This window comes from Hetaerina americana, unplaced genomic scaffold (assembly GCF_022747635.1).
Source record: "Hetaerina americana unplaced genomic scaffold, ioHetAmer1.1.p SCAF_1, whole genome shotgun sequence".
Classification (NCBI taxonomy): Eukaryota; Metazoa; Arthropoda; class Insecta; order Odonata; family Calopterygidae; genus Hetaerina; species Hetaerina americana.
Window position 1 is genome coordinate 7,163,192 of NW_027286069.1, and position 27,630 is coordinate 7,190,821.

General features: G+C 39.9%; 1 protein-coding gene across 1 annotated transcript in view; it reads right to left on the reverse strand.

The window, feature by feature from the left end:
• The window catches only part of LOC139694527 (diacylglycerol lipase-beta-like), a 211,106-nt gene that overhangs the window by 38,241 nt on the left and 145,235 nt on the right, over nt 1–27,630 (reverse strand). The window contains exons 3-5 of the mRNA XM_071593054.1: nt 5,393–5,641; nt 4,296–4,408; nt 596–933 (exon numbers count right to left, since the gene is read on the reverse strand). Of these exons, the coding sequence (XP_071449155.1) occupies nt 596–933; nt 4,296–4,408; nt 5,393–5,641 (700 nt within the window). The remainder of the gene's footprint in view (nt 1–595; nt 934–4,295; nt 4,409–5,392; nt 5,642–27,630) is intronic.

A 27,630-nucleotide genomic window follows, 5' to 3' on the forward strand; every position in this document is an offset into this window, starting at 1 on the left:
CGACTGCTGTTCACGGTAAATGTAATGTAGATACAAAAGTAAAGTAATGGTTAAAGCAAGAATGTCCCGCAAAATAAGTTAAAAGGTGGTTTTCATTGACAGTACCTGCTCCAAAAGAGAAATGCATTACAGAAGAAGAGAATAGCATTTCTTTGGCTGAGGATGAAATTTCATACATTTATTCATTTTTTAATATTTATAATCCATTTACTATTATTTTAGGGGTGTCTAAGAGTTCGGATACTGACCAGAGGAGAGCTTGATACCCTTTGTATGTGGGCACTCCCGGCTTTATCTAATCTGTGTTATAATTCGTGAACCAGAACTTCTTGAGAAGCCGCAGGCGACACAGGGGAAGGAAGAGGCACCCTTACCCTGATGCCTGTATGCCGCATACCGTATTACACGAAGTGTAAGGTAAAGCTCTATCCTTACCGACCAAATCAACTTATTTTGGTTGCTAATCGAGGTTTAAATTGATTTGCAGCTTCAAGATACGGGTCCCAGGGACAGTTGCAACGAATGGATACCTTGGTAAGTGAGTAAAAGGACCGATAGCGGGTCAGCGAGCGTTGTTCCCGGGGCGTGGACTCACGTCTTTGAAGGCCTCCCGGCTGCCGTGGAAGTCCCCGACCCACGAGCAGCACAGCAGCGTCCGGAAGCGCTTCCGCCACGTGGCCGATGACAGCTCGTGCCACTTGCGCTCTATCTCGCGGTCCGCCTCCTCCCATTCGAGCGGCCCCTTCTCTCCGCCGTCCCGCCACGCCCCTTCCTCCTCGCCCGCAACTCCCCCCGCCTCGCCCGAAGACGTTTGCAGGTGCCACTGACGGCGCGTCCGCTCCCAGCGTTTCTCCTCGAGGCCCATCGGGTCGTAGATGTACAGGAGGCCCAGCATCAGGGCCCCGAGCGACACCCACTGGAACACCAGGAGACCTGCTCCGACGGCGAAGAGAAAATTTTCGAGATCCAGTCGGTTCGGCAGAAGAAAATACAGTTGTAATGCACCAGTTCTGTTCAAAGGGCGCAACTTCTACAGATTAGATACGTATAGTAAACAAAATGCTCTTAAAAACAAATGATTCATAATGTTTCCAAATCCACAGAAATTTTCATGCAGCAATTTTCAAATTCGTCACATTATTTTCCTGGAGAAAAGACGTGTGGAGAAAAGACGAAGAATGTAAATTTTCGGCACCCGAATTAAGGCGATAAGAAAATGTTTATAAAACACTTTAATGCAGTTTATAGGATTTCTGAACCACACCCTTAGTAAAATCTTCAGTCAAATACCTCCTCATTCGTTTAACTTCTGATTTACGGATGCAATTCGATAGCAAATATCTTAGCCTCCTAAAATATAAGTAGAGGCTTTAATACAATATCGACTAATAGGTACCTCTAGCAGGGAGAGAATATTGGAGTAAATATTTAGATTCTTCTATAGAGAACATCAGTTAGGGAAGGGCAAAAGAACAACTACAAAATGCGAAATAAGATAATTGACAAATGTCTGGCTCTGCCACATAGCCAGAGTGCAGAATCATATCCAGAGTTAACAATACCTCGCATATGATACGAGGTCAGGTGAGCAGGGGGGTGAAATAAGATAATTGACAAATATCTGGCTTTACCACATAGCCAGAGTGCAGAATCATATCTCGAGTTAACAATACCTCGCATATGATACGAGGTCAGGTGAGCAAGGAGCTCGGGGAAAGGGTTGTTTTTTTGTCAAAAACTGGTACAATTAAGTGGCTGCATGATCCCGTGCATTGTCATTGCGAAAACTTTATTCCTGATAACTCACTAACCTCTTTAATAGTCCGTTGTTGGGCTTCAAGTACGACTGCACGAACTTAAGCAGCATTTTCGTAAATTCTACAAGTGGAAGGACCCCCTGAAGGAGGTTTGTCATCAAGTGAGTTTCCACCGTCTTTGCAATGAGAGAACTATTAGTACACTAAGGTTTTCCCCATGCCACAATCCTTGTAAGCTCATTTTAACATCACAACATTTTCCGCGGCGTTTTAACCAAGCAGGAAGCAAAACTTCACAGCAGCACGCTGTTCACTTAAACCCGCAATGACGAAAAACGAGGAGCAATCGAAACGGTTTTTGCAAAAAGAATTTTTGTAACTGAATATAACCTTCCTATATGACAAAAATGCGGGGATCGAGATGGTGCGGGGGCTATAGTACTGGCTTCCCACCCTGAGGGCGCGGGTTCCCGGCGGCATTGAATATTTTTCAGAGGTATCTCGATCCCTACTTAAGGTGCTTTGTGGAGGGCACTTTGAGTGAGTACGCCGTCCGTTGGATGGGACGTTAAACTGCGGACCCATTGGCGCCTTTCGTAAAGAGTAGGCTAATGCCGACGCCTGGTTTCTCTCCACACTTCATCCTTTCCTGTCCATTCCCTATGGCGCAAATGACCTTAGCTGTCGGTCGCCTCCCCTAAAAACTACTGCTACTACTATGACAAAAATGCCATCCTAGAACTCGTAACAAGTTCCGCTATGCTAACCTAGCGAAATTAATGCGTACTACGTAAGCTCCTCCAACCGCAGCATTATTCCGGTTATATTTGGGTGCCCCCTTGTATACTCGTATTATGCAACACTCTGACTATTCTCCTCCAATTGACATATCTTAACGTAGACTATGATCTCCCTTAATAATCGCGTAGATTACTTCAAGAGGGTTACTAGTAAATAAGATTTCACCAACGCAACAATTGCAGAGAGTAAAAATCATTCGCCTCGACCGGAATTCGAACCCGGATCCCTCGATGCCCAGCCGAGGGCTTTAGTCACTCCGAAATGTTTTTTGGAGTGTGGGATAAATGATTTTTAAACTCTAAAATCGTTGCATTGTAATGCATATTAGCGTATGACTCCGCCAAAATGTTACTGTCGCAGCATCTCCCGCAGTTACTTGTAGTTTAAGATGTCAACCATTTTTGTGTGTTTTCGTACGTTCTACATGTATGCGAAAATGTCATTATTTTGTAAATGCATGGATTCTCTTTATACGTGACCACTTTCAAAGTACTGCGCTACGTATGATATAAAAAGGCTACTAAATTTAAAGCAATATCAATCTCCAGCAGCTATCAATGTCTGGCATCAATTAAATAACTGTCATTCTGCTAACTTAGCAATGAAGTTGACGAGATTAAATTTAAACCTGTACCAGGATAAATCAGGGTTCTCAAAATTTATAACCGAGGTATTTTAGAGAATATATCTCATCTTTCCGGGAAAATTCCTTAAGTGGTACGCAATATCGAATATTTGAGATATATAGTCACTATAATTGGGCTGATGACCTGTTTGGTAGGCTGCTGACTATGATAATTGTCTGTGGAACTTCCGTTTTTGGTATTTCAATAGATCATTTGCTAATAGATCTCAGGGCGAAATATTGACGAAGATCCTCGAGGAACTTCAAAATATGTGAATATAAAGTGAAAGATGGAGAACAAGAATGATAAAGCAAGAAAAGAATATAACTTTTTTATCGAGAAACCAATTAGGAAAAAAATGGAATGAGAAAAACATCGCTGGGACTGAACAGAGAAATCCGATAATATGCAGAAATGTCAGCAAGAGATGAAAAATTGGAGGTTCTAATCAAAAAGATGAGAGACTTTGAGAAAGCTGGAAGCAGGAAAAATAGTATTGAAAAACTATTGTTTGAATTATAAATTATATACATGAAAATATTTGTTGATGTAATCATAAAATATTTATGGAAGGCGGAGATTAAACCAGGTACATATTAAAGATATTAAGAGAGAAGGCGAGGCTACATACGTAGTAAAGATGTTAAGAGAGTATAGATAAAGAGATGGAATATGATGTGACTGAGTTTTGCCCAAATAATCCCAGATACCATTACCCAAAGTGCACTTTGATAAAATAAGGTGATCAAGTAATTTGGAAGAGTAATAATACTCCCTGGTAATTCAAATCAAAATCTAATGGAAAAACGGATGCAGGTGGTTTAATGGGACATGTTCAAGAATTGATAAGGTGGTTGTTTTACTTCACTGGTCAATTCTTTCCCCCCAAAAAAAAGAGCAGAGTGCCAGCATGAGAGGCCAAGTTATATACTAAGATTCATCATCAAATGTTTGATGAACTTAATAACGATCATTTGGGAGAGGTTTATCGGAAAATAGAAGGGTGATGATATGCCGATGAATGCCAAAGGAGGAGGCTATTGGGCCCACGTTGAAAATCATTGATTACGTCTTATCTTCATGTGCGACGCAGTTGGGAAGTTATCCTCACCTTCAATGATGGATGTGGCCAGAGATTCGGACTCACACCGTGGCCAGTGCCCACCAAATATCCACGCTGTGCCAACTGCGTTCCACAGGGCATCGAGAAGGGCGAGAAACACCCTGGAAATAAAAATGGTGAGGAATAAGAGAGATATTCACTGGAGATATTTACCGGTGAAGTTAACGTTTATGCATTATTATGTAACGGTTATGAGTAACAAGAGATTATAATAATATTTTTGCGAAAAATGTTACAATTTTTCCCTTAATAAAGATTTATTTCCGACTATTTCGATGCCCTACAACATTTTCAAGTCTTGAAAATGATGTAGTAGATCGAAACTATTCCTGAATCTGTAATTCATAATATTTTGCGAACTAATCGGTTCAGGATGACTTCAAAATTGTTATGTGGCAAATTAATATACGATTTCTAGATCAACGTCACTATAATTTACCAAGGTGGGGTGAAATGTTTCCGGCCTGACCCAGAGATAGATCCAGCAGATCTAATTTTGGCTTGTATTTTATAGCATTTTTAAGATATTTGACGGTATGAAAATTACAGTAAGAGGAATGAAGAAATTCATTCAAAGAGAGACAAATTCAAATAAAGTCAAAAGAATTATACGTAATGGTCACAAGCGTGATGTTTACAAAGCCTGATACATAAAAATGCTAGAGAGATCTTTTCAGAGAATGTCCTGATGACAGACAGGTGCTTCATATACGCTATTTAGGGTTTGTAGAAGCGTATTTTAAATAATAATTCGCAATAATAATCTTAACAAAGTTAAAATTAAATTTTAATGCCCAAAAAAGAAAGGCAATGAATACAGATAGAGAAAATACAAATTTTTTGAATAATTTTACATTAAACAATTCTAACGCAAAAAAATGCGTAAAACAGACTAATGTTTTTAGTACACGGCGGTAAGACGAAGGAGGTAATTACTGCTCCGCGCGAATAATACATTATTTTCCTCAAATAAACCGATTTGATTTAATCTTTCATTTAGTTTAGGCCAGAAAGGCATGTATGAGGGCGAGTCATTTTGTTAGCACCCGCCTCGAGGGTCCTTCTCCGTCCGTGCATGAACCCACCTGAAGGTGAGGAGCGGCGTGACAAACCTCCTCGCCTGCACGTCCATCACGCCGCCCTTGGAGCTCTCGCCCGCGAGCAGCACGGCCGTGACGACCTGCGTGAGGAGGAGCACGGAGCAGAGAGCGAGGAAGGCGCGGACTGCGTTGCGGCCGCCCCAGATGCCATCGCCCTCCAGTTCCCCAGCCTCCCTTGACAGGCAATCCCACGAAGGGTACAGCCGGTAGATGACATAGCAGATGAGCGTGAGCCTGGAACGGGGAAGGGAAGCGGGTCAGCCAATAAATAGGAGCTGCCTCCAGCTACAACCCCCTCCTCCTCGTCATCAATGAATTACATTCAGCGATCAGCCGTAGGTATGATATCATAAGCACTTCCAATTAGAGTTTTCAACCGCGTACATACAACTCAGGCTCTGAGGCGCGTCATCGACCGGACTATCAACCGACGACCGGCGACGGCCGGCTGGATCAATATCAATGCATTTTTTATGGTTTTTACGGCGGTTAATATACTATATGCACTTAATATGACCATAGGATACTCTTAGAAGATAAATAACCCCATAAATAAGGCACCGATCTTCCCAAAATTTGGGTTGGTCACAGCCTCCTTCTTCGGAGTACGGATGCAACTGATGGAATGAATCGGGAGGAAGAGGCTAAAAAAGAAGTGGTGTTGGATGATATGGCGAAGATGCACGAGCGATGGGGCGATTAGAGACCATTTTAAAAATATTAAACATGATAACCAATTGACAAACATAGCCATAAAACTAATAAGAGCTTTAATTTTCAAATTCTTGGATTCATGTGACAATTAAATCGATGAAATTCGTTATCCAATGTATACAAATCAGAAATAAAAAATACCATCGCGCCAATATTATCCTGAAAATTATTTAAAATGGCTTTCATCAGAAAAATTAATTTTGGCCCACTTTTATTTTATATTTCTTTTTGAATCTCTCCGGTATAAATCGTTTTGAAGTTGCTTCACTCCTTGGGAAAACAGATAATAATAATAAAGCACGTCTATAATAAACCTGCTTTAATATTTACAAAATTGATGCCAACCTCTTTAGAATCATTTAGACTAAGACAAATTTTGAGGGCCACTAATTTCAAAGGAGAAACGTTCCCCAGACAAGTTTACTGAAAATGAATGTACTGTGCCAGTTTAAACGGAAATGGATTATACCTATAGACGGAAAATTAAATACATAATTACTTAAAAGTGGAATAGTAAGAGTAAATAGCGCCAATTTCAACTGAAAATTAAAATTTTGTTAATATTTGAAAAAAGTTTTGATACGGATATAAGTTTGCAGAAAGCCATCACCATTAAGAGGGATGCGTGGGAAAAGAACAATGCGTTTTTTTATATCTCTGGAAAATCACATCATTAAAATAACCATTACTCATTGGCTCCAAATCGTTAAATATAATAACGTACCCAAAAATTGGAAGATTGGAAGATAACCAATTTCTCAGGACATAATTATCCTATGACATAAATTCAATGTAGAACAGGAAACCATGCGAATTCAATCAGCAAATTATACTACTCAAAACAGCCTTCTCCGCATAGCAATCATCAGAGTAGAGAATCTGGGGAGAGGAGATGACTAGGGACATTTTCAGGCCTCGATTATTTCTCTCCTTAGAAGCTGTAGCATGTTATCGAGGATGCCTTAATCACTTCTTTCGCCCTCGGATACCACATCTTAATTTTGGCAGCTCACCAACCCGCCCCCGCACCATCGGGGCTGGGCCCGCTTCCCCTGGGCCCCTCTCCGCTTCCCTCTGCCCTCATAAACCCCAAAAGGAAGGGAACGACTGCGGATATCGTCCGTGATTTCACGCTACGTCGGAGGAGCGGGCCTCCGGGCGGGGGTGGGCACTTTCACGCCTCATCAATTCTGAGTAAATCCAGGGTCACGGAAATTCTCAGACTGAAACGCATGACTCTGAAGGAATCTCATTGCCCTTAGTGGTTGCTAAGTGCCAGGAAAACCGATGATGGCACAGTGAAATTTTCAAATAACTGATTTTTTTTACCAATAAGTCCTTCGAAATTATCATATTAGTAGATTTGGTAACTAAGCAAGCACTTTGCGAAAAGGCGCATTTTTGTCAAAAACGATGCTTTTATTATATATATATATATAATACATATAATATATATAATATACATATAATATATATATATAATACATATGATATACATAATATATATAATATATATATATATATATATAATACATATAATATATATAATATTCATATAATATATATATATAATACATATAATATATATAATATATATGAAATATATCCCCCTGCCACACACCTTTTTGGTGGCTTGCAGGGTATTGATGTAAATGTGTATTTATATGTATATATTTCTTATATTTATATATTTATTTATCACCCGGCGTATTTCGTGGACATATTGTTTCCAGTCATTTTATTAAAGTCAATAATTCTTTGTTAGTCTTCGGATATTCTTTTGCTTTCATCTTCCTTTGGTAGCATGATGGTCATTGCTTTAGGTCTTCGTTGCAATGGTTATTAGTAGTACTAACCGACAGCTAAGGTCATTTGCACCACTAGGGGATAAGTGGGTAATTTCGTAGGGTGGGGTTTACAGAGAATGTGAAAACAGTGGAGACAATGCCACAAAGCACCCTAAGTAGGCATCGGGATACCATTGAAAAATCTTGCCACCTCCGAAATACGAACCAGGACCCTCGGGGTGGTTTTAGTTTTCCTTCTTCACAGCTGTTGTTGAGCAGTTCTTACAGTAATAGGAAGGTAAATGCCTTGCGTTCAAGTTGATCTTTCGATGTATTTCATTCATGTGTCTTTCAGAATGCTCCAGTGAACTTGGCCCACGTTAGCAACATTCTCTAGATCCACGAATACAATAAGAGTAGGTTGGTCTTTCTCCACTTCCTCTTCAAAGATAAATGGTGGGGGAATATACCTGTAGCTTCTCTCTATTCCTTGATTATTGTAAATTCAATTTTACATTCGCTGAAATACTTCCCACACTTTTTTTCATTTTTCTAATGGTAAATCCTGTTTAATCTTCTTATTTATGTCTATCGCAAGATTAACTGTTAAACTTTCATATTTCATACCAAATAATTTTCAGTTTTTAATCGATTACATTTTTCTTGAAAGTACTCAATATTTTTCTCCTTCATACACATACCATACCTACTCCTGGTGCAGCTTATCGTGGTGTTTACTTCAATTAATGTGAATTAAATTTGAGCTTTTTGAGTATACTGTTTTAAACAAATGGTTGAGGTTTTAAACAAATGATTGAAATACCACTTTGAGAACCTGGAATTTTTATTACGCAATCTAAGAAATCCCTAAGTTTAATTCATAAAATATCTCAATTATTTTTAAAAGATAAGTCAAAGTCTGCCATTTTTTCAGACTTTTATCGATTCAGTAGCAGTTCATGGTCTTGAATTCTTTCCTCCTTTCCTTAAACCTTAAGCTCCAAATTGAAATCCTTCACGGCAGCCTCACATTCAATACTGATACGAGTCTACTTTCTTATAACCAAAGGTATCTTATTCTTTCTGTATTCTCGGATGTACTCGTACAGCCTCTCATCATTAGGTTTACGAAATAGTCCGCCACTTCGAGCAAAATAACTTCTTCGCCAATCATAAATATATTACTTGATCTACGTCCATAGCGACGCGTCTTACGTTTCTGAAAGATCATTCAACTTTACATTTCCCAATGGCCATGATACTAGCTCTAATACTAATTCTTTATCCATTCTTTACTGACCTTCGTTTCTTGTCAGCTCTAACTATCTTTCTCAATCCCAACCATTATTTAAGATTTATAACTTTTATTTCGACACCCACTACGATGCTAGCCTTAGGTCCCTTTCCTTTAATCCTTTTAGATGCAAGCAGTCCGTTGATGTCTTCCTAAGATTCTTGAAATAAATTTACCACGAAAAGTGCTAAATTATTGACATTGCCGATATTTTCTCTCAAATAGCTATTTTAGAAGATGCCTTTTAAGTCTCGAGGCCATCCTTTCATTCAAAAGATTCAGGCGAAATTAAGTGGAAGTTCGTCTTTGTGAGAAAAATAAAATTTGCACTGTTCCACAGATTCATTTACTTTACTACAGTCTTGCACCTGAAGATAGTTCGATGAACTGAAACGCGTCGCACGTTCCAAATAAATCTGCGGAAAAGTGCACATTTTGTTTTTCTCATCATTCTTTAATTCACCACATGGAAAACATATTCTATGATTTTAGGTTTGAAAACAGCCACGAATGAAGTTATGCCGTCGAAACGAGTCACACAAAATACATGACACATATAAATGTAGGAATGAATGGTAAAAAAAGCTAAACTTTCGTTTCCCTTTCTAAAGCGAAGCTTCTTCGAAGAAACGAGCAGAAACTCGCCTAATTAAAAATCGCAGTGGAACGAAAAAGCAAAGCTTAAGTCACATGGTCATTTTGTTTATATTTAGCCCAAATATTTGTTATTTTTGTGACGGTGAATGAATTTCAGTTCCTCTTGAAAAAACCATTATGATTCAGTTGAGTTCCTCCCAACTACATCAATGCAACAACAAAAAATGTCATGATTTTTCAATTAACGGACTAGTAACATGTGTTGAAGTGAATAATTTGCATGAATGATGCCAAATAACATCACAAAACAAGTCAAAAAGTGAGATTCGTGAGAGGCAATGAACTTAAAACCAAGTGAAAAGGGTGCTCTGGGCTGGAATGCAGCGCCTGAGAGAATTCCTAGCACGTCAAAGAGTACTAAAATCTGCCCCTGCGTCATGATTTTCATTGTCAGCTGCTCAAATCTCTCCGACCGATGAGGTCGAAAAAAAATCAAAGCCATTCAAAGTAACGGTTAACCAAAGAGTGCTGAACAGACCTAAACTGAGATTAGTTTAAAATACAGAAATTTCAACCCCGATAAGAGTGCTCTCATCGAGAATTTGATAAGGAATCCTTAGACAATTACTTTGGTTTTGCGCGTAGACTTGCAGACACATGTAATTGCTGAATTGATTTCCTCCTGTGCAATTCTTTGGGGAAATTTCACTCCTAACCACACGCCATATCGACCACGCACACCACGTATTTTTATTCTCCATGCTGACTTTTTTATTACAATATTTGAAACTGCAATCAGCCAATCATTCCCAGTTTCCTATAGCTAGGTAGTTCTCCCATTTGACTCCCTTTCCATGGACTGATTCTCCTTCTCCCTCTTGTAATTTAAATAACAACATTTGAATTGACACAAAGTATTAAAATTTTAAATAATTTAAATTACGCTAATTCAGAAACTGGTCCACTTTATTTTTGCCTGAGCTATGGAGCCTAGAAGTATAGCTTCCCAATGACGCAGGGAACTTAATTTTCCTCTATATTCTTCCAACATCGATAGACAATGGAGTTCATTTCGTGTGATATGCATACGTAAGTATTATTTCACGGCAAAAAGGATTCCCTAATGTATGAAGACTACAGAATGACTCATTTCTAATTCAAAAGAATCGAGAATAGATGCGGTGATTCTTTGTACCGTAATGCAATGGCGTAGATGAAAGCGAGGATTGTCAAATGTTTGTTCACTCAACGTAACACTTTGCCAAGTCGTCTAGAGATAAGGTGATGATGGTGATGAGAAGCCCTTGCTTTCTGGAGTGCATTCATAAACAATTCAGGCGGTGAGAAAAGAGCCAGTCTCCGGGAGAGAGCAAGTGAAGATCGGGAGAAACCCAGGTGAAGCCTGTGCAAACGGAGAAGTGGCCGAGGGTAAATAAAATAGAGCCAGCCGACGACCTTCGCATATTACTCTTTTTCAGTTTTTTGTGCCACGCAATCACATTTTTAGCGCTTTTGGATTGTGTTTCCATTTAGTTATGAGCGCAACAAAACGCAAAAGTGAGTGCGTACGATGCTCAGTTGCATCACTCATCAGATCAAACTTGAACTGAGCTGTGATCGGAGGAAAAGGTTTCACGTGATGTAAGTGAGTGAGGAGGACTGAAGTGCGGGGTGGAGTGGGAGGGGGTGGCGGGCGAGAGGGAGGAATAATACTGTTGCTCTTTGCTTCTAGCCGGAGTTCAACCGACCTTACAAACTCTCGGGAAAATACGCAAACGTTCTTGAGGGAACGGCGGCGACCAAGAGAGAGACGGAATTTACTCCATCCGTCTTTCAACTAGAACGCATCGCCCAGTCGTGGCATGGCACGGAACGCTTGCAAAGAAATTGAGCGACTGTCTAATGTAAATAATCATTAGAAGCACCTTGGCTGAAACTTTTTGTGCAGTATTAGGCGGGACTTGGAAGTGCAACTGGGGTTAGTCCCTAAAGGAGCATTAAACTCCATAATAGTTTTCTGGATCTATCAAAAATCCTGCTTCTTGACTATATTACTTCAAATAATCACGGTTACATGACGTAAGTAAGGTTCTAAAGTCTACAGTAACGTATAAGATTCCCAAACGTATAGAATTTGAATATTATTTTCATTCTGTTTGGTGTACCGTGCTGAGAACAAAAAAGTAAAGTTCCCCAACATTTCAGTTTTTTGTAAGCACAAGTCATAAATTGCTTAAAAAATTATCAAGTTAATCCAGGTATGTGGTCCGTCGGATTTCTCATCAAAGAGGGTATTATTGTAAGAAAACTCATTACATGCGCTTGTTTTATATTTGTGAATTACAAATATTTACCCGATAAAACACTCAAACTCATAAACATTTATCTAATAATGATGAACGATAGCTTTAATGCAAAAATGGATGATTTTGTACTTTTAAGCGCTTCTCCTTTTAATCCAGTTAATTATTTTTACAGGCATTAGTTTTATATTGACATGAATTTTGCATATTTATAGCAATATTTGCGGGCGTTAACAAAAATAATGCAAGACAAAGATAAAATGTTTTCAATCAAAACTTAACTATGCCTGCCATGTACATGCGTATTAAAGCAACATGAGCTTGTCAGACAAGCGGAGAAATCGAAGGCCTTTCTGTCAGAAGACGACTTCTATTGAACTGCTAATCACGCGATGAATGTCAAATCAACGTCAAGACTGAACGGCAAGCAGATGCCGATGAGAAGGGCTTCCGCAAAACACAGGAATACCTCATTTTTGGAGCGATCTGAGACACAACCACTGCCTTCGGTCACGAGATGAATCATTTAACGCATTTTGTGGCTCATTTGAACCCAACACTACTCCCATGTAGGTATCGGCCTAACCCCTTCCTCACTCCGCGACTCACAACTCATAATTTATTGATAATTGGTTACTAGTTAGTACAGCTATCGTAAAACGAGCTCAGCTGGAGTCGTAAAATAATAAACAAGACAAGTAGCACCCACGTCAAAGTGGAGGGGAAGTTTGCCTTCGAGAGTATGAGAACTAACGCAGATGGTGTTTATTTTGAATAAATCTAATTGAACACTTCATCTCACATAAATCAACGCAGCACCCACTATAAAAATCTCCTCTCCTAAACGTGTCAAAGGTATATATATATACGATGCCAAGGAAAAGTTCTACTTCGGATTTCTTATAACAATCATCGTTTCCCGAAATCCTCACAGACCATAGTTACTCCAAATCATATGTTATTAGAAAACTTCAAAATTGACGACTTTAAGCGCATATATTTCGTCCGCGTGGTAATAACGAACACACTATTGATTTAATTATCAATTCAAAGGTAAAAGGTCCTTGTGACTATTGGGGAATGGGCTTGGATATGTGGTAAACACGGTTGTAGGAATCAATTCAAGTCCGTGAAGTCACTTGAAGTTCACCTTATAGTATAAATCATTAACCTTTTCAGCATTAAGCTTCACTTTTTTATGGAATATAAATCCCTGATTGGCGTGAGGATTGAAATTTGTGTGGCATTTTTATGTTAATCAAAAAGCATCAGACGTCAGACTCGTAAAATGACTCCGCCTGAGGGACAATTCCGACTTACATCCGTAATTTCATTTGGTACAAAGAGTGACTGATGAGGAGTTTGATCAACTGCAGTCCTCAGGCAATTATGCATAAAGATAAAATTGAAAGTTTCCACTGTTATTTATTTTGCGCAACGCGTTTGGATGATCATCTTCATTCACAACATGAGTTTAAGATCCAGAGTGAGGTATTTACACCTCAGAATCGGGGTGGACAGGCGTGGGTGGGGTGAGTTTTGCGAGCGATTGGAGATGGTGCGGTTAAAAATGATACCTGTTGTTTTGCGGCGTTTATTGCTGTCTGAGGCATGGAAGGTTAGCGCTAACAAGCGAGAGTGATTGACAAAGCCGATTAATTCACAAATTTCCCGTTAGTCTTCGTTCTTAGTCTCAGTTAATTTTCAAAAATTTGGCCCAGCTATATTCAAACGCGTGGGTCACGATAGTCCAGAGATAGAGTGTTGGGCTACTGACCTGAAACTCCGGGTTCGATTCCCGAGAAAGTCTCTACGGTCACTCTTAGCTCCACCCAAACGGTGTCATTTTTCTGCCAACACTTCTTTCTGGGAAACCATAAGCGGGACAGGAAAAGGATGTACTTGAGTAAACTACCATCCAACAAACCAACTGCTACCATCACCTACCTAACCGACCTTCGGGTTGATTACTGTGTTTATATTATTATTATACGAATTTCCCATATCAGCAAAGTCCTTAAACAATCCAAACGATGGAAATAACATTTACATATAGCTTGACCTGCTCCACAGTATCTAATTTTTGAGCAATATTCTACGTAGACGGGTCATATTCCAATAATAATTGTAATATTAAACAGTACGGTGGAATTATGATCACGAAGTAGATTACCTTTTAGATATTAAAAATTATTTCCTGAGTGATCTCGTAGGTAAGTTTTCTGAGTCCTTATGGTTTCACGGGGAAAATGAATGCTGTAAAACTATAGGTTGTAAAATTTAACTTTCTTCTTATATTTCCCCTATTCCAGTATGACGAAGTTAATGTCCGATCTGTAACATCATCACGTAAAAATCTCTTCCGAATTTTACATGATATGTAGTCATACAGATCTATCTATTATTGCTATCAACTTTACTTTCGGGCCCTTAGCGATTCCCAACCAATTTCTTCTAATAATCCAGCACCATAACTAAGTATACCGCAATATTGTTTCACAAATCTATCTCTCGAATCATAGTGAACCAGGGGTCAATTTAGTAGTATGTACAAGCAGCAGCAGAACATTCTAAGTGAGACAAACTAACTGGTGAAAGAGAGCAACATTATTTTAACTTCTCATCTTATTTCCTTAAGTATTTTTAAAATAATCGAAATTTTCTATCAGCTTCTTCACATATTTCTCGTTTCCCCTGAAAGGTAACTAAGTAGGAGGAACACCAAATAAACTAAATAAAGTAATAAGTGACTCTTTTAGTATATTCTACAAATTAGGGGTTTGGGAAAGAATTAATTTTTTTAGCAAAAACTTTCATCCATAGGTATATAGTACTACCTTAATTTACTTCCAATTACCAATCGTCTTATCTATCTCCTACTGTTCCAGTCTTGAATAATTTGAAATAATTCGCACTGTCCACACTTATTTTCATTAGAATTATCTGCGCAAGTGGGTAAAAGGAACTTGTGAATTACTGGTGGGTTTTGAGAATCGTGACCCGTCCGTATGGTAGACGGGCTAATACCTTAACCTGCTCTCTTTGGCGTCTGCCGGGGCCGCCATCAGCGGACGTCATTCCCAATTTGGGTTTTCATCGCAATTTCCCAAGGTTAATTTCTAAAATAAATCGTTTGAGAATCGTTCAGGAGCTTAGTCAGGTAATCAATAAATTTTAATGGATGGGAGGCCTTGAGGCTTCTTACGGCCACTTACAGAAGACTCGACGTCTTCATATGCATGGATTGAGTACGAAAGAAATATTGCGAACCACTTTCGTACGAAAGTGATTGCTAACAGCAAATATGAAAAAGGATCTTTTGCATGCTTTATTGTGTTCCGAATAACTAAAGAGGTACAGGGAACTACCAATGTGCAATAAATACGTTTTAATTTATTTGAACACAGAGAGTAGGGCTATTCGTTTATAAAACAGACAAACAGTTAGCTTACCCAACTGTTATATTAATGTTAGATTCATTTCCGTAGCCCTGTGACTCTGTCAATTATTTTTATTAATATTTCTACTAGTCAGAGGTTGGTTTAAATACAACTGTTTTATTCTTCCAAACTCTTTTAAGAAGCCTCTATTGATATGAAAGCACCACTTGCGCTAAACTAAGTAAATTCACATGCATTCTGCTTCCTTTCATGGCGTTCAAAGCCCCTGTACCTTTCCATTCGCTGTATCGCTTATTCAAAACAACGGTTCTTCCTTCCACCCCTGGGGTTCACATCTCACTGACACCAATATACGAGAATCTCCAAAGGATATTTCGGCCTTCTTCAAATACATCCACAGTTTGCCTTTCTCCCTGTCCATTTTATTCTTCCATTTTTCTCCACGCCCACAACGCAACATCCTATGCCCAATTTCTCCCTTAAACGAAGAAGTTTTAGATCCATTCTTAGCTAGGCTCCAAATAGGAAAAAACATTTCTCTGCGTATATACATAAAATTTCTATCAAAAACTTCTCCTTATAATGACTCTTGCCTCATTTACGCAATTTTCTTAATACCCTTCCTAATATGGCGATTTTCGTCAAAATATTTGAAATAGTTTCAATAATTAATCTGGCTTTATTTATGCCCTCCCGTTGAATATTTAATTTAGCCCACTTAGCAGTTAAGAATCTTAATAATTTTGTTTTTTTTTATGATTGATTACTCCCATACAATACGTATGCCCCACCTAACGAGATCAAATCGCAAATTATCGTGACATGTCATTAGACCCCGTTGTTACAGATTTAAAACTATATGCATCTACGTATATGTTTGCCGTCTTCATTTCGGAGCTGACCCTCAAAAAGCTTGGGCCCATAGTCGCAAACATTGCGGCAGTTCCCTGCCTAAAATCGTTTTGAAGACACGATTCTCACACCAGTAAACCAGTTTGTGTTTGCTTTTCCCTCCAGGGGATCGAGATGGTGCGGGGGCTAACGTACTGGCTTCCCACCATGAGGGCGCGGGTTCAAATCCCGGCGGTGTTGAATATTTTTCAGAGGTATCTCGATCCCTACTTGAGGTGCTTTGTGGAGGTCACTTTGAGTGAATACGCCGTCCGTCGGATGGGACGTTAAACTGCGGACCCCTTGGCGCCTTTCGTAAAGAGTAGGCTAATGCCGACGCCGGGTTTCTCTCCACCCTTCATCCTTTCCTATCCATCCCCTATGGCGCAAATGACCTTAGCTGTCGGTCGCCTCCCCTCAAAACTACTACTACTTTTCCCTCCAATATCGAACTTTCGCCATAAGACGCAAAGAAATTTTCTCATAACGAGTCGTGAGATGATGAGGGTGAAATGCGACTGAAAACACTTTCTAGAATCACTATTGTGCATAAATACCTATCAGAAGTTCAACTTATGCAAATCCATCAACTCATCATTTTAAGCACATCACCATGGGGAAAGTAAAGTAATAATTCTGGAGCTGTCATAAAAATTCTTCCTACCTTAGAAATGTTATCCTCTTTAATACTTGGAATTGATTGTTTTCTAGAAAGTCCTTTCCCGCGTCATACCGCCTCAATTAAATAGACAATTATCTTTCATCAGAAGGCTGGACTAATACTTTCATTACATTGAGAGCAAGGCCTAGCGCCCGTGCGATTTTGTTGATGGGAGGATACCAGATAAAGATGAATAGCGATGAATAAATGATTGCATTTATTGCAGTACAAATGTGTATACATGAACATCATTGCGCTAATGATAGTTTACATGAATAATGTACTGTAAAGAATACAGCTACTGAAACCAATATGTTTTCTTCTAAATATTTGTATTTTTTTATTCTTCAATTTCAGCTTGATGTAGTTGAATTTCATTGCATTGAATTGGCACTTCTCATTAAAATATCATTATAAAAATACATAATTTTTTCTTACGTTTAATTAAACTTTAAATGCTTCACCAGCTTTTTTTTTAATTAAAATTGTTTTCATATATGTTTTCATTTATATCGCGACGTAAATATAGCCAAGAAGATTTTATCACCATATAAAGAAATAAAAATAATTAATAACAAGCTTGAGGGAGCATTCTCTTCGAAGGACGCGAGGCGGACGAGGTGGAAGAGTGAGTGGTTGAATGGAAGCAATGCTCCCCCTCCGCTCTCTAATGAGTCCCAAGAATCCACCGACTCGGGGCGAAGGATGGGCATGGCTCTGGATCCCGAAAATTAGAGGAGACGAGCAAACAAACGGGAAAAATTCAAAAGAATCTCCTGACCCCGTTATTTCGGGAGGGCGGCGAGGAAAGCAGCGCGTAAATGCGCTGTCGCGTGCGGGTCGGAGATGACATTAAAATGCTTCCGAGGGGAGCACTTTTAGCGGGGAGGGGGGTAGGAATGGGGATCTGGAGGAGGAGGAAGGAAGAGGGAGAGAGGAAGAGAGAGGAAGAGAGAGGGGGGAGGAGAAGAATGGGGGGCGGGAAGTGACGAGGGGTCGGCACGGTCGACTGACGACGTCTGACGAGAGGGAGGGGGAGGAAGATGTTCGTTCCCAGAGGGCCTCGCGAGCTCTCTCTCTCTCTCCCTGGCGCTTCAGTCACGAAACATGCATGGCCGGCCGGCGGGGCGGGTGGAAGGAGGAGTGAAGGAGGGGGAAAAGAGGGGCAGAGTAGCGACTACTTTTGTTCGAAAAGGCCACTAGTACTTTCGCGTCAAGTGAATAAGCAAACGGAGAGGCCCACGTGTTGAAGAGGGGAGGGGGACTGACGGGAATGAAGTGGAGACGTGAGGACAGGTGAGGACTCGGCGACCGAGGAAGTTGCTCGCTTTTGGCGGAATCTTATGGAAGATTAAAACACGTACGGAAATTCGTACGTGTCTCAAGGATCTTGACAAGAACTAAGAGCACTGTTTCTGCTATAAAATAAATAAGCGAATCCAACCCGTAAAAACCCTTCATCCTCTACTGCCCATATGACTTCTAATACGGTGAGCACTTAAAGTTTTGATCAGACCGGTGTAATGAAAAAGTTACTGGAAAAAAAAATTGATCACATTGGATTCAGCGCTCTAACCAAGTGCAATAATTACTTTAAGATAGATGGCAGTCTAGTTTGTCGAGATGAAGCGGCTCCAGCGTTCAATGTTGATCCGATACTCTTCGAGACCCGGTTTTTAATCCGACTGGTACCCTTGGGCACCACCAGATAAACCCACGATTTTCCCGATACCCAATATCTCTGTGAATCAGCAGGCGGAACAGAAAATTAAACCAGTGAGCCCCTCATCCTCTCCTGCCTCACCGACCCCTAAGGCAGTGACCTCTACTCTCGCCAACCAAACAAACTTTCGGAATGGCAACTGTGTTCAACTGTTTAAAGAAACCAATAATACTTTGGTAGAGAAGAAAGAAGATTCGTACATTTCGATGCAATTGCACTACATTCCATTGTGGACATCATTAGAAATACCTTGGAATATTAAAAAAGGAGCAGGTTATTATAATTCTGAAGAACTATCGGTAATATCTCACTTAATAGTAGTCCATGATATAACTTCGGATTGCATTGTCGTATTTTAATTCTGCACACAGGTGAGGGTTTGTCGTAAATGTCACAATTCACATGGGTCTAGGGGCAATGCGGTCATGTTCATCGAATAGGTTGCAGAGGGCTTGAATTTGACGATTAAACCAGTTTGAATAAGCGTTGAAGGCGTCAAGAGAAAGAGACGAAAACAAGATGTTAGTAGCGTGACATGTTAACTCCTGGGCTGAAGTCGAAGAATCAATTTATTCCAGTTAATTTCCATTTAATAAAGTAACACTTAAGGAAAATATGTATATTCCTACGCACAAAACCAACATAAATACTGAAGAAAATTAACTAAGTCGTGCTCGTAGAAATAAAATAGTATAGTCGGAAGAAATCTAGCTCCTACGTTCAGGTTGCAAAATAAGAATAATGTCAACAGAATGCAATGAGTCGCAATAAAATCATCGACTGAGTACCAATGAACATAAAAATTGACAAGAGGTTTTGGATTTATTGCTTTAATTGAATTAAGTAATTTTCCTTATAACATAATACCACCTGAGAGAGAATCTAATGGAATTGGAATAAAACCGAGATATGCAGATTTAATAGCTTAGTTAGTTGCGACTACCCAAAAAGGAAACCAACAGTCTCCTTATCAAGTAATGACTGCTATAAATATTAGGCCTTGTTTTCATTCAAGGCGTTTTACTCATTTAAAGTTAGGCTTTGGGTGCTGCCCAATGATAGTTGACTTCCAAGTATCGTGAGAGTTTCCTCTTTTTTTCCCTAGATTATTCCTTTCTTTATTTCTTCGTAAATTCCTACTGCCATCATGCTGTCTAAAGAGCTTACTCATTTATTTATCCTCCCCGTTTACCCAGCGTTCTCCCAGCTATCACGGCCTTCGATATCCCACAGCCTTTCATTATTCTCTCCATCCACTTTCTTTGCCTTATTCGAATTTCTACCGAAGCTTCTTCTCTTCTCCCAACACAGTTCAAACTTCCTCTTGTCCACGTATCTTCGTCTCGGCCCGATTTGTTTTCTACACTCTCAACCACACCCACATCTCAAAAGCATTTAATCCACGCTCATCCTCTTCCCTCAAAGAACAAGTCTCACGCCTTGAAGTACTACACTCCATATAAAAACTTCACTAATTTCTTCTTCATATCATGACACAGTGTACCCCTCATCAATTTCCTTCTTCTTGCAATTTTGCGCTTTTAGTAAAGCTATTCTTCTTCTAATATTCCCACAACTACGTGTACTTTCTTATAAAACACTCCTGAAGCACACAAATTCTCCACATGCTGTACCTCATTCCCAGCTACATGAATATATTCAACTTACCTTTCCAACTTCTCGAGAGCCTCATTACTTATGTTTTATTGCGATTAAATCCCTTCCGTTTTTCTCTCGATTTGTTCCGGTAAAGCACTCAAAAATAAATGCAAATGCAATGAAATCTCTGAACTGCCTGACTCGCTATTGCTTGGTCATTTGAAAAACTGACTTAATTACTTTGCCATCAAATTTTCCCAGCTAAAAACCTTCCCATGCTGCCCTAAACACACCCTCAGCATCTATGCTAAAAAGTAGCAGAAACAACGGCGTGCCCTTCTCTGACTCCTCTGCCGATCACTGGCAACCGAATTTTCCCTCTATTGATACCTATCGTCTCCTATACCTACCCTCACCTATACCGTCTGATTCATGTTCAAGTGTATCAAGAGTGATATTTGAGGACTGTTCGATTATGGAATATTGTCGATATTTGGGGAAAAAAATACTCAATTTGCGATGCAGCTTATTGTCCCTTGTCGTGGAGGTGGTGACAGAAGAAAGATGAAACAAAACAAAACGAACCAAAATAATACTAAATTAATCGACGCCAAGGTAGATTTGGTAGGTGAGGGTAGATCTCCCCTAGTGCTAACTAGTTTCATACATCAGCAGCAGTAACACTTTATTGGACCAGTTCCTTTCACTACGCTGCCCATAGTTTCCCCGGAAGACCCGGCACCCGAAAAATCAGTTTGGAAACCCTAGCACAGGCCTTCAAATTATCACTACTTTACTCTCTATAATCTTCAACTCAGCCCCCGTCCCAACGAAGGAGACCTCCCTTTTCCTCTTCCACTTCTCTCTTGCTCTTGTTTATTCTCCCAGCAGAACCTCAAGTATCAGCAGTTTATTATCCTATTTTATTTTTCTCTAACCCGTTTCTCCAACCTAATCTGATTTCCTTTTAATCCTAAGCCTGCATTCTTCACACCCTTCATCAGTGCGTCATAAACATATCACAAACAAAGACAACAAAAACTTTACTTAGTCTTCATTAATACATCACTTTATTGTATCTGATCTGTTCATTTTTTTATGCATCCCCTATTGAAAATTACGAAAATCCGATAAAATTAAGTGCAGCATAGCTCATGTGAAGTTGAACGCACCCATTTCGTACCTGCAATTAAATATTTACCTAAACTCAACTTACTCCTACTCCCCTCTTGGAGCCACACTATATGAGTTGGAAAAATATAGATGTATGTTACCTGATGATGATGCGCAGCATCGAAACCATGGTAGTGAAATATTGAATCTATGTTGTGGAAATGTTAGGTTTCTTTTTACCCGGGGATCGAGATGGTGCGGGGGCTAACGTACTGGCTTCCCACCCAGAGGGCGCGCGTTCAAATCCCGGCGGTGTTGAATAATTTTCAGAGGTATCTCGATCCCTACTTGAGGTGCTTTGTGGAGGGCACTTTGAGTGAATACGCCGTCCGTCGGATGGGACGTTAAACTGCGGACCCCTTGGCGCCTTTCGTAAAGAGTAGGCTAATGCCGACGCCGGGTTTCTCTCCACCCTTCATCCTTTCCTGTCCATCCCCTACATGGCACAAATGACCTCAATTGTCGGTTGCCTCCCCTAAAAACTACTAACTACTACTTCTTTTTACCCTCTTAATGAAGGAATTCCACAAAGTTAAACCTGAAACTGTTATGTTTGCCATGTTTGCACTACCTTTCGGTATCATCTCCACCGACTTTCTCTGCTTTTTCTCTTGGATTTCCTCCAGTGCCTTTCTTTCTTCACTTACCCCAATTTAACTTCAGGTTTTGTCTTTCTTCCCGTCAAATTATTTCTCCATTATCTCAGCCACACCGAAATCTCAAAAGACACACTTATACTTTGCTTACATGACCAAAGCTTGCATCAATAACTCACCACGCTCCATTTCATTTGCGATATATCTTCATCTTTTATTCAAATTTTTACTCAACTCACTCGGCACCCATTATCTTTTCTTTGCTATTTTATCTTTTGCTAATGCAAAGTACTCGGGGTCTACGGAACGCGCAAGCCCTTTCAGCAACGCCACCACATGAGAGGAAGGCCTTCCTTATGACTCGAAAAAAATACATGCCTATAAGTGGGATAATTAGCTGTGCTCTCACTAATACCGTTAGTGGGCCTACTTCCAGGGGCAGATCTCTTAAAAGAGGATACATCGATGGACCATCCGAAGTAATTTTGTCACACGTCTTCACATTCGTTCCCAGTTTAATATCGAGATTGCCAAGGATCTGAAGTAAATTAAACATTGAAATAATAGCTAAGCATTTCGGAAATCCTCATCGATGACCACACCTTTAAATCTGAAATGCCATCAATACATTTGAAATGTCATCAAATGGTGGTGAATTTTCAAGATTTCAGCAACATGAGGCAGGTGAGCATTTCGCGTACAGTATGCATTGGTTTTTTTCAAATCTTATGATCTTTCAGACCGACAACCAGTCCTCGGGACCATTTGGTCCACGGTGCACTATTGCTACACTCCCCGGTCAACAATAATATAAAATCTGCCCCAGACTCACATATTCATGATACCATCGTCACCCAAAAGCAAAAAAAATACATGCACCAACCGCACCTAGCAAAAACAATCACGTCTGTCTCATAAAACATATTTTTATAATTTCCAAACAGATCTTGACTACTTAAGCGAAAACGCGAGTTGCAGCAGACGAGAGAAGGAACGGTTCTTCAATAATTATTGACTATTTTAGACGGACTTGAAATTCCCCCCTAACTCATTCCTCAAGGGAAACATCGATATCACGATTTTAGTAGGTGCTGATTTATTTGTGTAAAAACCATGGACCAATGTGATGGTAATAACATAGACCATTTTACAATTTACATTTCCTAATGGAGAACTGATAGCAGCAATTTTCCACCAGGAAAGTTTAATCGAAATTATCTAGAGGAAAATTGCTACTATCTGTTCTTTATTAAGTTCGAAGTCCACCACATCACCCCTGAAAATACTCAATTTTTATATTTCATATTTTACTGAAGCAATTTCTTCCTTCATCGGTTAGTCGACCGCGCGCAATATAAAGATATTGGTGAGTGTCGCAGGAAGACAGGTAATACTGTAAGTAACGTTAGAGAGCCTTCGCAGATAGGCTCGTGAACTCCATTTAAATGAATACATCCTATTTACGCGTCCTAGATACATGACTCTCATCGGTCTCCACATCGAACATCTTTTGAAACATTAAGACGACTCCTCACCCCCTCCTCACGTAGGCGCGCGGTCAAAATCGCGGAATCACCACCTCGTCTTCGCGTCCCACGACTCTCTCCTCCTCCACCACTCCTCATGCCCCTCTGCCCACTCCCCTCCCTCCTCCGCGCTCGCATCCGTCACCATCGGGCGCTGGTCTTCCTTCGACTCCCTCACCGCCTCGCCGATCATCTCACGCCGTCCGCCGCTCGCCTGTCACTTGGTCCGCAAGGTGACCCCTCGCGCGCCCGCTCACGACCGCGTGACGTGACGTGATCGGGTTGGCGAGGATGCGGTCCGTCGCGCCCGCATTCCGAGTGCCGCGGGAAGGTAACGTGACGGCCGGGAAGTCCGGCGCGGTTGCGAGGAGACGGAATTGATCGTGAAGAGGCTGCCCACACAGTTTTTTCGGCCCACGTCGGATTTTTCGAGTCGCCTGCCTCGCCGAGTTGCAAAATCGTGGATCCCCGCGGGCAGTGTTCTATTTTCGAAGGTCCCGGCCACCGCGGACCTCCAGCGCGTCGTAGGGCAAACTTAAGACTTATGATTTGAGGGGAGGGTCACGTTTTTTCGTGTTTTGCGGAAATACTACATTACATAACCCCAATATTTTTCCAATGTATTATTTTTTCAGTATATTTTTCATTAATAGTCTAAATTTATTGCTACCAAAATCATAAGGGCCAATCGCTTTCACCAGTAACTACTGCTAGTAATGGTGCAAGTTGGGATATTTTTCAATCAAGGCTTTGTTGAGAGAACCACCATGGTTATTTCTAAATCTGCTACCAACAGCAACTGCGGAAATTTATCCTGGAATAGTTGATATCCATACCCCTCGGATGTCATTAACCGAAGTGAATGATTTGCTGTAAATACTTTCTCTTTGTGATTCACCTCTCATAATGGCAATAATGCCTTGCTTAGATATTCTGGAGGGAAATTGGAGCACAACGCTGGCTCATCAATATCAGAAGGCCTTAGGCCTTATGCGGCCATCGCCCACGGGTTTCGAGTTGAATAGGGGTCATCTAGGCTGATTTTAGGCGAATCCTCTACTGTCGCCCATCTCATCATGAGAGGTCATCACGAGTTCACGATTTCAGTAAACGGCGTAAAGGAGACCTTTTTTTGGTCAGCATTTTCTTCAAGCATTGAGCAAATAATAAATTGATTTAATTAACACTATTTTCAATGCGTAGGAAAGGAAACGCACTGCTATTTCACAAAATACCTGTTTTGTGCAATAGCCGAGTTTTTCCTTTCCTACTCATCATGTTCCACCAAATTACGCCGTCCACCATTGCACTATTTTAAATATTTAAGGTGATTCTGTCTTCAAGACGACTTAAAAGAGGTCTTATAAAATGCTCACCAATGTCTTCGAAGAGCATTTTCCCCACTGAAAGTTTTCATGAATGTGCATTCACTCTCCCCAGGTGTTCTATATTTCTCCTTCATAGGAATAATAAGCTCTTATGGGCGATGCTAATATCATCAATGAATAGTGATATATATATATATATATATATATATATATATATATATATATATATATATATATATATATATATATATAATATAACATTTGGACGGCAATAACACGTAAAAGGACACTCACATTTCAGAAAGCTTAAGCTTTCTGTCTTCTCTGAGACCTTCTTCAGGTCAGACTCAAATTCATACACACAATATTTATTTATATACGTGTGTATATATATATATATATATATATATAACACTTTTTGAAAGTCTCACGGACGTGAATAATAATGTATAACACGGAAGAGAGGGACAGAACTGAAAGAAGTTTCAGTTCTGTCCCTCTCTTCCTTGATAAAGGTGGTCACGACCACCGAAAATTCGAAAAATAGTGAGTCTCTTTTTTATGTGTTTCTGTGTTTTTGTCTGTGTCCACTAGTGCTAAGTGTTATGCATTATATATATATATATATATATATATATATATATATATATATATAATTATTTACATTTCCTGGATAGCTCAAGTGGTTAAGAGCCTCCGCCCGGCAAGTGGAAAGATCCGGAGTTCAAATCCCGGTCTATGAAAAATTTTTACATTCGTGATCTGATGGATTCCGCCTTCCCCACCTCTCCTGTGTTCGTCCTTTGTGTGTGTTCCAATCCCTTTCCCTGGTATCTGTTTCTATATAAATGAGTCGCCGTATGGCGGGATTTGGTGTTTGAATGTGTTTGTATGTATATACTATATATATGTATATATAATTTTGCTTTCTTCCAAAATATTCAAAAATCCTTAGCAACAGTGGGTCACGTTCCTGAGAATGTCATAGATATGACTATATATTATCAAAAACAATTTCAGAAAAAATGTAATATTGCTAATCAGTAAAAGTGCCAACAGGCTAACTTGAAGTAAGGTCCTAAGGTTAATTCTAAACCACTGGTGATTGATCCGCCCAAAAACGATAGGCCACGAGTTATCTTTCGCGCGCATCTGGGGCTTCAAGTTTAAAAACTACGATTTTTACGTGTACGTTTCTGGTCTATGATTCATAAATATGGTGAAAAAGACTCACTTCGGACGAAATTGCCTGTCAAGCGACTCATTCGCACCCTCTGAAGCCTCAGCGGTGAGCTTGAGAAATGAATCTCGGGAGTGAGTGACTTCAGCGCGTCCAACCACGCGTGATTGTCTCCCGGTGAAATGCAGATATCGAGGTCTCACTAATATGAACAAAATCTACAGAGCAAAGGATTGTTAATTATGCATGCATAATAAACGCATTCGTTTCGTATTTACGGAGAATACTTAATCTAGAATTCTGGAATATTTATAGTATATCCATCAGGGATCTAAATATTTCTCTTTAAAAGAGGAGTCCACAACGAAGGGGTGAGGTCGTTGCTAACTGACGTAAGAGCTTATACGTGAGGAGGCGGATGGAAAAAGGGGCGATGCACTCTGGTGGAATGGAATTTATGGAATAATATACAAAAAGAATGGAAGAGCAATAACATAGAAATAGAATAGCATACCAGGCTGTAGCGTTAATAACTCTGAGGACAAATAGCTACTGCACAACGCTTGCTGGGCCATCCATTGAATATTCTCGCGCCATTTGGGACTACGGACTGAAATGTTCAATCTACAGCTAACAAAAGCGATCACTGATCACCTGAGGCCCTTTAATCAATGAAATGGATTACCTACAACTCTCACTTCAATTGTTTTTGCATGTGCTGTCCTATGTTTTTTTAGCATGTAAAACACGTGCTATTTCCTATTATATCTCCATGGATAAATATATTTTTAAGTGCATGCCTACAATATACATTTTACACGTTATCCGATCATCTTATTGTTAACGTCTCGAAAAGAAAATTGTAAAAAACTTATCAGTGCACTGTAAAAGTAAACCATATTGAAAAATAGGAGTAAAGGTGTACAAAAAGACATTCCAGTTACAAATGAAGCGTTTGCAACAATGCAAAATTTAAAAAAAATCTGAAGGGGTCTGAAAACAAGTATCGACAAAATGAAAAAAAAGAAAATCACGTTAAAACGACGTTATAAAAAAATAAACATTTTTGCTAAGAGAAATGTTTGATCTACAATAGATATACTGATGCCGTCAACAAAATTTGTCGTTTCGGACTTCCAGCACTCCCCGAGTTCTCGACGGGTCTGCATTCTGAACGAAACATCTATCTCACGCACACCACATTCATGGATATTGCGCCGTGTGCTAACTTTATGGCTGTCGAGTTCCGCGTCCGACCGCTTAAAGTAATAAAAGTAATTTACTCCCACGGACGATGTCATATAGCGACGGAGAGAGAACCCCCACGAACGCAATTATCAGGAAACTACAGAGGAGGGCTGGAAGTATCGTACGTCCTCGGGGTAAAAAGACGACCCCTTTGTTCGCCACCCCAACCCCCGTACGCTTAGAGCACGCTATTCATTAGAGA